This window comes from Rhinolophus sinicus, linkage group LG06 (assembly GCF_036562045.2).
Source record: "Rhinolophus sinicus isolate RSC01 linkage group LG06, ASM3656204v1, whole genome shotgun sequence".
In the NCBI taxonomy this organism is placed as follows: Eukaryota; Metazoa; Chordata; class Mammalia; order Chiroptera; family Rhinolophidae; genus Rhinolophus; species Rhinolophus sinicus.
In genome coordinates, this window is record NC_133756.1 from 7,672,286 (window position 1) to 7,683,253 (window position 10,968).

Below are 10,968 nucleotides of genomic sequence, written 5' to 3' on the forward strand. Positions count from 1 at the left end.
GCCTGGCTGTGCCTGCCCGCAGGAATGTGTGGGGCGCTCCAGAATTCCAGTTGTTTCCTGGCCCAGGGTCACTGCACGTGAAGCAAGACACCTTCAGCCCTCTTGGAACGTGCTTCCCGCCCCAACAAACTGCTCTCTGAGTGTGCTGGGCTGCGTGGCCTGCGCGAGGCCTGGGGGAGCCCCCCACCTGGCTGGAAGATGGGGTGCAGAGGAAACCATGCTGACAGTCCAGGTTCCACGTCACAGCAAACTGGTTCCTGTGACAACATAGCCGACCGCTCCTCCGGGGCAGAGGGAGCTTGACGTGGCACGGGGGACAACCTGACACCTGGTGGCTGCCCCCCACACACGTCCACCACCCGCCTGCACTCCTAATGTGCTTCCAGGGTGCTGAGCCCAGCTCCTGCGTGCCCCCACACCATGGGGGTTTCAGAGCGCACACTCCAGAGCCGTGGGCACCTTAGGCCCGCAGACTGCCCAAGCTCCAACAGCCTGTGGCTTCACTAACCCTCAGGGTAGAGCTAAGCCGACAAGGGTGCTGACCTCCCACCACTCCTGCCGCTGCCCCGTTTCTCTGCAACAAGCAGGAAGCCAATTATCAACAAAAGATGTTGCTTTCAAAGCAGCCAGTCAACGTCCCAGAGGAAGCCACGTCAGGGCAGGGGCCACAGCGAGGCCTGTCCAGGTGGAGCCGGAGCACAGACAGCGCCGCCCAACAGGCAGCAGCCGAGCCTCCGCGTGGCTCATCCCGCGCGGCCCCAGGCTCCACGTGCCCCACCCAGATCTGAGAGAGCCATCGCCTTCAAAATAGACAGGGCAAGGACGAGTGACACCTCCGGACCCCCAAATGCACCCCCAAGAAAGGTTCCTGACCTTTCCTTGTCTAGCCATCAGGAGCTGTCAATAAACCCTGACAATCAATGATTTCATGCCTCCATGACTCATTCAACGGGTATTATTCAGGGCCCGGAACTAGGAACCCAGCTGTGACCAAGCCCCCCCCCTTCCCCCGCGAGACAGACAACACAACCACAACCACACAACCTCAGAGAACCAAGACCACTGTGGGCTATACGCCCAGTCACACCGACACTTCCTGAGTTCTTATCGACAGTGGCAAAATCAAGAACTCACAGCTTTCTTTGAATCTTTGCAAGTCAAGCAACTATAATCAGAGAATGTACACAGGCCAAGCACCAGCCGTCCCAGCTGTTTCCAGGTTCAGGCAAGACCCCTTCTGAAGACCCCACCCACAGGACGCGCTGCAAGTGACAGGCGCCCCGTCCACTCTGGTCCTTCTTGCAGATGTTACCCTCGTCCCCACCATCTCATTTAAACTTCCCATCCGAGTCTGGGGCCTTTCTTCCAGTTACTAAGCAGACACAAGCGGTGGTGACCCCGAGCTGGAGGCCCTCTGGGCCCCTAGGTTCTGTGACCAGCAAGGCCCCACCTCACTGGGCGCTCCAGCAACACTGCCTGGAAAGCCAGTAAGTCTAGTGCAGCAGAACGGGCTGCAGCTGTCCTGGCTGCTCTGAAACCAGGGTTCTGCAGAACCACGTCCCACGGCCTCAGAAAAGCAAGCACCATCAGAGCTGAGGTTTCTTCTGCCCGCCCAAGGGCCACACTCAGTGCTTCCTAAGGGGATCACGGCACCTGAAAGCCACAGCTGGTCTCCGTGGGGGCCTAACCTGCGAGGTCAGAGCTGTGCTCACACAGGCAACCTGGTGAGCGTGGCCCCGCCCAGGCCCCACCGTCCACTCCACTCCCACCCACACCAGGGGCAGCTCTCACCCAAGGCTGACGGAAGCCACTTCAGACCCGGCCAGGCCAACACACAGCTGGCCGCATGCCGCCCCACACCCCGCACTCCTGGGGAATGCCTTCCTGTTCCCTCTGCCACTCTGGCCCGCCCCCCACTTCTGAGCAGGTTCATAGACAACACAAGGGGAGCAGGGGGAGGCCGCGCCCAGCTCCCAATCTCACCACCTGGCACCCACCCTAAAGCGCCCAGTGCCCGGCCATGCAGGAGGGCAGGGCCCCCAGGAAGAACAGAAGCTTTCTCCTCCTCCAGCTCTCACAGATCTTAAGGAAATAGTTCGGCCTCTGTTATTTTGACTCAAAACAAAGAAACTTTTAAAAAAAAAACATTTCAGTTGAAACTTGCATAATTCTTTCAGTGGAGAAATCCTCCCTAACTTTCGCAATCCTTAGAAAGAGACACATTATTGCTGCTTGTGTAACAGTGTCGGGCCACAGAGAGTCCGCCGCCGGCCACGGACACCCCCTGTCAGCCAGCCAGGGCCGGCCGGAAGCACCCGGTGGTCAGAGGTGTGGCAGGGCCGGGGTCACACTCCATGGACGGACGTCCACACTTCCTGTCCCATCTGCCCTCACCTGACATCGCACACACAGTGCACAGCAGAGGCAGGAAGGGTCATGGACCCAGACGCCCCAGGTCCCTGGCCTGACTCTCAAAGCCACACACTGACTGAGGCACCTCCCAGAGAGCAGCAGGGATGGGGTGAGGGCTATTCAAGGACCCTGCTGCCCCCAGGAGACGGCGGCACGGGGAACACCCCCAAAGGCAAGGGGCCCTGCCCAGCTCCAAAGGCGGGTGCTAGAAATAGGCAGATGGGCCGTTCTCGGGGGACCACCCAGATATGGCTCTGCTCACTGCAGACAGACTGATGGCAGCCCGCACCCCACACTCGCCTCGTGCTCACATGGCCGACCACAGGCGCAGGGCAGAAACCAGGCCTCACTCCAGCTGCTGTTTCCCCCATCTGAGATGACCCTCACCCCCAACCTCTGCTCTGGGGCTATCACCCTGACTAAAGCGACTCGCAGACCCCGTCGTTCTGCATCGGGGTTGGGGACGCAGAGCACCACCTGAGATGGTACCCCACCTTCTCAGCCGAGTGTCTGGAACAGGAAATTACCATGGACCCCACAAAAACATAGATTAGAACACGTGGACAAAGGGACAGGCGATCCTAAATGTCTGCCCAGACCTGAGGCTGAGCACAGCCACCCCATTAAAAAAGGGGGGTCCAGGAAGAAGGGTGCTGGCCAGAGTCCGTGCCAGCCTGACGGAACATTCCTGATGCCATTTCTTCCCATGGTGCTTTCAGCGTAAAAGAGCAAAGGCACGGCGCTCAGAGGGTCCCTCAGCCAGGACCCACAGCCTCCACACCTGTGGCCGGTCGTCCCCAGAGGACCCACGATGCCAAGTTGCTCCACGCTAACAGCCTGCCCAGGTCTCTGCTTTGAGAAAACACTGCCCTCTGACCAGGAGAAAGTCTCCAGGGGACGCAGGCAAAACCATTTCAGCATTCGGAAGCCAAACAATGTAGTCGTGGCCACTCGCGCTGCACAACGCGGGGCCCCCAGCCACATGACCAGGGCCATTCCACAGGAAAGAGCCGTGCCGGACTGGGGGGTGGGAGCGAGGTGCTCCCTCGGCCTGAGAGCCAGCGTGCGCTGCAGCAGCACTGCTGACGGGCCTGTTCTTTGGACAGAGCAACCCTGCTCGGGCCGCAGGGAGGCCGAGCACTGCCCTGGTGCCCCCTGAAAAGGAAACCCCTGGGCACCCGGCGAGGAAAGACCAGGAACCCCGCCCAGGCAGCACCCAAGCCCGTAGCGCCCACGTCCCCTCTACGACTGACAGCAACCTGTGCTGCTCAAAAATTAGCCCAAACGCCATCAGACAAGCCCAAGCAGGAGGGGCAGGCCGAGCAGGTGGGTTAAAGCGGGGGCAGGGGTAGCTCCAAGGCCCTCATCTCCTTGCCTCGTGTTCCCGGCAGCACAATGACACGTCTCCAGCCCCCCCCCCCGTGACACTCGACACCTAAATACCCGCAAGAAACACATTACCAGTGGCCACTACTTATTGCAGTGCCCATTCTACATACGAGAACACTGAGGCACAGAGAGAGTAAGCAATGTGCTCAAGGTCACGCTGCCAGTAAGGGATGCAGTGAGGATGCAGGAGCATTCCCCATGGGGTTCCACAGCTGGGCCACAGCAGCCAGGGGGGCCTATGAGGTGGCTCCCAGCGCCCTGGCAACCCCGACAACCACAGGACATACACTGGGCCCATCACGCTGGTGCCGTCAATGAGGAAGGCTGCCGGGCGGCACATGGGACTCCCCACCTGAACCAGGCTCAAAGCCGGGGCCCCACCCCACATTCAGTGCCACACTGAGGCCACCCCAGGAACCACGACCCCTCCGTGGCCGGGCTGCACATGAAGCAGGGAGAGGGGGGACGAGGGATATGAGGGGCATGACCATCACCGCCCCTCGCCACCACTGATGGCAGAAAAGCACTGACTGTCTGCCTGGTAGAGACCTGGTGACACTTTGGCCACCAGCACCCGGGACACACTTAAGCTCACTTCTGTCTCACCAGAACCCAAGACCCCTGGGGAGTCGTGTCCCCTACAAAGAGCAGTTCTGGGACATTCCTTGTTGTCTTCGTCCTCGGTGGATCAAAAATATTAAAAGAAGCTATAAAGGAAGTGAAGAAATCAAAACATCCTATGAACAGCGAGTGGGAGGACCAAACCAAATGGGGGGGTCTTCCCAGGAAACTCCTCCCAGAACGAGTGGGGTCTGGACAGCTGTGGTTCCCCCACAGCGAGGCTGACACCCTCCTCCTCACATGGTGCCCTGGCACGTAGACACACAAGCACACGGCTGTGCTGGGAAGATTTAAAGGGGGCCGTGTACCCCCAAAATTCCCAACCGTGCCATCACAGAGCCAAGGCAGCAGGCAGGACCCCAAGAATCGGACAAGTAGGCACGGCCGCCAGAAAGAGCCCCCCGAGGTGGAGGGGTGACCAGAAGGGCACGGAGCTCACAGAGGTGCTGGCTGGGCAAGGTCTGGGGGTGCACGAACAGCCAGCCGCAGAGTGCCAGGGTCTGGCAAGGGGCACAGCAGGCCACGGCCCGGCCCCGCGGTGAGGGCAGGCCTGCAGACCCCAACCACTTACAGCGAGCACATCTTCACCGGGGAAACTCCTTTCCAAGCAGTAAAGGAGCTCTCTGAGCAGCCGCAGGGAGTTCGCTGAAGGAGAAAGGGCAGGCTGACCATCTGTTGAAGTGACCAGAGTGCAAGTGTGCTCTGGCCGCTCCTCTATGATTGTGGCTCAGGGACTGTCCTGCCTTCTCCCCAGGCGGCACCTCCTGCGAGCTCATCCAGGGCCCTCCCCAAACCTAAGGACACCTGCGTCCAGAATGGCAGGGCCTGCTACAAGGGTGCTCGGGCCTGGCTCTGCAGCTGACAAAGAGCCAACCCCAGGGAAGACAGCAAGACCACAAACACACATGACCCAGATTCAGGCACAGACACACACACACCTGCCAGACAAGACCCTTGGCTGTCCACTCTGAAGGGAAGTGACCAGCCATGGCCTCGCCCACCAGCTCCAGTCTGCCAGAATCTACAATCCTGCACGTGGGGCTCCCTCGGACCACGCTGGCTGTCCAGGGTGCAAGCACCCCAAACAGAAAAGCTCCCAGTTCAAAGGGAATGCCCATCATGGCACCCACAGCCAACTCACTGTTTGAAACGAAGGGCCTGCCACAAGCCTTCCCAATCAGCAGCCCCACCATCCCACGCTGCCCATTCTGAGCCTCCAGCCCAACCCCAGTCTGCAGACAGCTGCCACCTGGGCGCTGGCCTAGCCAAGGGCAGAAATGCCACCAAACACGCACAGGCTTGCACACGCACACACGCAGTGGCCCCCACCAAGCCCTCATCTTCCCCAGCCCCTCCTCCGCTCCCCGAGACTGACACTCCGAGACTGACACTCCACTGGAGGGGCGCCCAGAGAAAACCGGGCGGGAGCATCTATTCACAGATTCAGAAAAAAAAAAAAGTTTGATGCAATAGCTGAATTAATTAGGCCTCCCAAGAATAGCTGAGCCAATGCAGCATTCTGTGTGCGCAATTTAATAAGCCCCTAAATTTAAAAGTTACAAATACTTGGGGAGGGGGAGATGCCATGAAAAGTTGGCGAGGACTTCAGTGATTGGTTTCAGGTCTAGTGGCCAGGGAGCTGCCGGCTGATCACACAGATCCCCGGCCAGGCAAACAACAGAGCCTTTGCTGGGCCCTCCCTGCCTGTCGCCGCGCCCTCCAGCGTTTCAGAGAGAGGGGGAGAAGGAAATGGGCGCGTCCAAAACAAATCACAGGCCACTGGCTACTCCAACTCAGGACCCCGGGTGCCGGCTGACCAGGCACCAAGCCCGGTGCCCAGCGGCCCTCGCCCGCACACGGGGACTCTGGATTCGCTCCCGGGCTCCCGGGCAGACCTAGGGAGGTGCACAGAACTGGAGGCGCAGAGTCTCAGCCCTGACACTGCACCTAGAAACCCAGGCTAGTTTTTGAATCTGTCTCCCAGGACTCCAAGGCACAAAGAGGCTCCGCCCGGCCAAGTCCCGTCTGCCTGGGACCACAGGCAGGAAGCCCTCTGTCGGCAACGCTGGGAGCTTTGGTGTGACGGCAGTGCCCTCTGCCCAGACCCAGTCTGGACCCCTCCTCTCGGCCCTGAAGAAGAAGGCCTGGGCCTCCAGCCTGAGCCTGGACGAGACCGAACTTCTCGGGACCTTGAGCAGGAGCAGCTGAGGTCTGCCGCCTGCCCTTCCCCGCCATGGGGCCTATCTGGGCAATGGCCTGAGGAAGGCTTCTCCACCCACCAGGCCGGGCCCAGGTCTCCCCGACGTCCCTCCCCCGCCCCACACACAAGCAGGCATGTCCCAGAGATCGGGCAGGAGAAGACGCTTCCTCCCAGGATACGTGGTTATCAACGGGGGCTCTGAAGCTACTCTGATAGTCCTTAAAACAAAGCCAACCCTGAAACGGGAGAAAGGCAGAAGCACAAGTCCCAGCCTGCACAGACAGAGAGCCCCCTGGCCCAGGGGGCCTCCCCACTGTCTCCGACCCGCCCCTCCCACGCCCGCAGCGGGGGCGGCGGGGACACTCACCCTGGGCACCCGCCGCTTGTACTTGTTGCCGTAGTCGAACTTCTCCTTCACGTCGTCCAGGCAGCGGCCGAGGCGCGCCTGCTCCTCCTTGCCCGTGTAGTCCTGGCTCAGCAGGATGTAGGCCCGCCAGTTGGCCGAGTCGAAGCCCCAGTGGCAGGTCCGGTTCTCAAGGGCCTTGTGCGAGTGCACCACGAACTTGTGCGGCGGGTACATGAGGCGGCAGTCGAGGCACTGGATGCAGGCGGCGCTCGGGCTGCTGTAGAGCTCGGGCACCAGCAGCCCCTTGCACTTGCCGAAGCACTCGTGGTACACGCGCACGCTGCGCTCGCTGAGCTCCAGGCCCAGCGCCAGGCTGGCGGCCAGCTCCTTCTTGCAGGGCGGCGGGTAGGCGCCGCCGTACAGCAGCGCGTTGCACAGGCGCTCCGCGTCCGTCTTGGTGATGAGCCCGCACGAGGGCGCCGAGAAGGGCAGAATGCCCATGACTTTGAGGATCTCCAGCTGGTCGGCCGTGCAGCGCGAGCAGTAGATATGCAGCTCGTCGCACACCGAGTTGATCTGCTGCAGGGAGAAGTCGCGCAGCACCGAGTTCAGGATCTGCGGCAAGCACAGGCGCTTCTCGCCGCCCACCACGAAGCACGAGATGGTCTCGCCCTCCAGCACGGTCTCGCAGCGCTCGGTAGAGCGGTCGGACGGCATGAAGAAGGGCCCGGGCAACACGGGCGGCGGCGGCTGCAGGGCGGGCAGGTGCGTGAGCACAGGCGGCGGCTCGGTGGCCGCGGGCACAGGCGCCGGCACCGCGGCAGCGCCCGCCTCCTTGGCGCTCTCCTTCTTGTAGGCCTCCTGCGCCCAGCGCGCCGAGAAGGCGGCCGGGCCGCCCAGCGAGCTCATGGAGCTCAGGTGGAACTGCTCCAGCGTCTTCTGCAGCCCCGGGTGCGGCTGGAAGCCGCCGCGGCCTCCCGCCGTCGCCTCCATGGTGCGCTCCGATTCCGCGGGCCTCTCCCGCTCCCGCGCGCCCGGGCCCCCGCGGCCCCCGCCGCCGCCCCTCGCGCCCCGGCGGCGGCCCCGGCCCCGGCCCCGGCCGATCACGGCCGCGGCCTCGGCCTCGCCGGGGCGCGAAGGGGAAGGCGGGCGGGGCGAAGGGGTCCCGCCGCTGGAGCCCGCCGGCGCCTGGGCCCGGCGCCACATCCACGCGCCCCGCGCCGCGCCCGCCGCCGCCGCCCGGGCCCCCGCGCGCCCCCGCGCGCCCCTGGCCCCAGGCGCGGGCATGCCCCGGCGCGCGCCGCCAACGCCAACGCCAACGCTCGCGGGCCCGGGGCTCGCGGGGGCGCGCGGGCAGGTGCCGGCGCCGCGAGGCGCGAATCGCCGCGGCGGCCGAGGCCGAGGGGCCCGGGAGGAGCGGGGCGCGGGCGCGGGGCCCGCCGGGCCGTCCTCGCGCGGCGCGCCGCCGCCGCCCGCTCCTCCCACCGCGCGGCGCCCGCCCGGCTCGTCCCGGCGGCGCTGGCCAGCCGCGTAACGCACGCCGCCGGCCGCCCGGCCCGGCCCGCGCCCACCCGCCGCCCGCGCCGGCTCCGCGGCCCGCCCGCCCCCGCGCGCGCGCGGCTTCCGGGCGGCGGAGCGCCTATGAGGCGGCCTCAGAGCGCGGCGGCGGCGGCGGCGGCGCGGGGCTCGGCGCACATCCTCCCGGCGGCTAGCTCCGGCTCGGACTGAGCGCCGGGCGCTGAGCTCACGCCACCGCCCCGCCCCGCGCCCCGCCCCATGCGCCGCCCCGCCCCGCGCCGCCGTCTGGGACGCGCGTCCGCCTCAGCCAGCGTCGGCCAGGAATGCGACCGCCTCCCGGCCGGCTCTTCCAGGAATGCGCGCTCTCCCCGCCCGCACTCGGGCCCCTCGGCCGTGTTCGGCCGCGCTCGGGCCCATCCGCTAGGAACTCGGGTTCGGTCGGAGACGCCCGCCTTTACCTCGACCCCGCTCGGCCCGGCCTCGGCCCCGCTCGGCTCCACTCGGTCCCGACGCCTGGGACTCGGCCCCGCTCGGCTCCACTCGGCCCCGCCCACCCTGAACTCGGCCGCGCTCGGCTTTACTCGGCCCCGCCCGCCGGAAGACCGCTCGGCAGGGGCGGCGGCGGCGGCGGCGCCGGAGGCCCCCTTTCCGGCCGAGGCCGCTTCCTGCGCGGCTGGGAGGGCTCTCGCCCCGCCGCCGCCGTCACCGCCGCCGCCGCCGCCGCCGCCTGCGGGGCCCAGAAACCCACACGCGACCCCGCCACAACCTCAGACCAGCTGAGAGGCGGGCGGGACGCGACCGCGCAGCCCCACCGCACGCCTCGCGACTGCCGCACGACGGGGACGCCACGCAACACACCCTGAGGTCCCCACGCATGATGGGGATGTTATGTAGCATGACCCAGGTTTCCACATACGACAGGGACGCCACGTAACACGTCTGGGGTCCCAAACACGACAGAGATGCCGTAAAACACGACCCGGGGTCCACACACGATGGGGACCCCATGCAATAAGACCCAAAGTCCCACACGCGAGTGGAATGCCATGCAACACACCCTGGGGTCCCCATACGCAACGGGGACAGTACACCGTACTACCCAGGGACCCCAGACATGACGGGGACTCCACACAACACAACCTGGGGCCCGCACGTCTAGAACTCCACCTAGTATGACCCAAGATTCCACACAGGACAAGAACGCCCCACAACACACTATGGGTTACTAAACATGTTAGGGTGGCAGCACCTGAGACCCCACACAGACACCATGCAACATGTCCCAAGACCCCACCTGACACAGGTACAGCACCCCCCCCAGTATTATTGGCAAGCGGCACCCCCCCCAACCCATGTCCCTGTACCCTGATCCCTGCCACAAGGCCACCCCAGCATTCCCAGTGCAGGACTGCCAACTGCATGAGGAGGGCAGGTGGAGGCGGGCAGGTCCTGTGTGCCTGAAGTCACGGCCCTACATCCAAGAAGTTGTGCCCTGTGCCCACCAGCCAGGTTGCTGCCAGGACCACACCCAGGGTGGGTCCTCAGAAACCCAGCCCCTTTGTGCCCCAGGCAGGCTAGTGTGACCCTTACCCTGCAGCCTCCCAGGCCAGAGAGCCACTTACACATCTTTAGGCTGCCTGGGACGTGGCCCTGTTACCCGTCCTTACACCTTACACACACAGGCTGTGTGTCGTGGGGGACAGGCAGGAAGTACCTGGTGGGAGAAGACGGGATGGCTGGCTGGTCCCCAGAGAAGGCAGCCCACAGAGGCCTGGGGTGGGGGTTTGAAATCAGGGGCAGTTCTGGCTGTGTTCAACTGAGGGCAGAGGGACAGTCCAGCCGACCTGAGCTGTAGCACCTTTTTCTCCACAGAATGAGAGCACCCAAGCTGGCCTAGACACGGGGACATGGGGACACCTGCAGTGCTGGGCAGGGGTGATGGGGCCACTCCCACTTCAGCCTGGGTGACCTTCAGCTTGTCACCTGCTGCTCCTACCTCTCCAGGGGAGGCTGGAACTGGCCCCAAACCAGTGCTCCTGGGGGGCAGGGCCTGCCCAGGGAGCTGACCCAGCATCTCCGCAGGCCTTGAGGTTCAGGCAGTTGCCTGGAGAGGCAGCTCTGGTGGTCAGGTGACCCCACACCTGCATGGCTGCAGACACAGGCAAGCGTCTGGGGGGGGCTGAGATTCAGGGGCAGCGCTCCATGTTTGAAAACCTGATCACTCCCCACCAACGATGTGATCCCTTGCCCCACCCCCGACCCCTCACCTGTGCCCTGGGGAGGTCCCCCCCTTGTCAGCACGCTCATGTCTCCAACCATGGGCAGCCCCCAGCATAAGGCTTCTCTGCACAAACACGAGAAGACTGGGAAAGGGGTATTAAAAACCGAAGAAAAAGGACTCACTTGTCTTTGGGACTCATCCTCTTGGTCCACATTTGGACCAAAAAGTTTATGTTGCACCTGAGAGCATCAGTTCCTCCCA

At 64.0% G+C, this 10,968-nt stretch overlaps 1 protein-coding gene across 1 annotated transcript in view; it reads right to left on the reverse strand.

Moving 5' to 3' along the window:
- SKI (SKI proto-oncogene) overlaps positions 1–8,206 on the reverse strand; it is a 64,161-nt gene extending 55,955 nt beyond the window's left edge. Inside the window, exon 1 of the mRNA XM_019712057.2 lies at positions 6,990–8,206. Coding sequence (XP_019567616.2) covers positions 6,990–8,174 — 1,185 coding nt within the window. The 5' untranslated portion in view covers positions 8,175–8,206. The remainder of the gene's footprint in view (positions 1–6,989) is intronic.
- Positions 8,207–10,968: the final 2,762 nt, after the last annotated feature.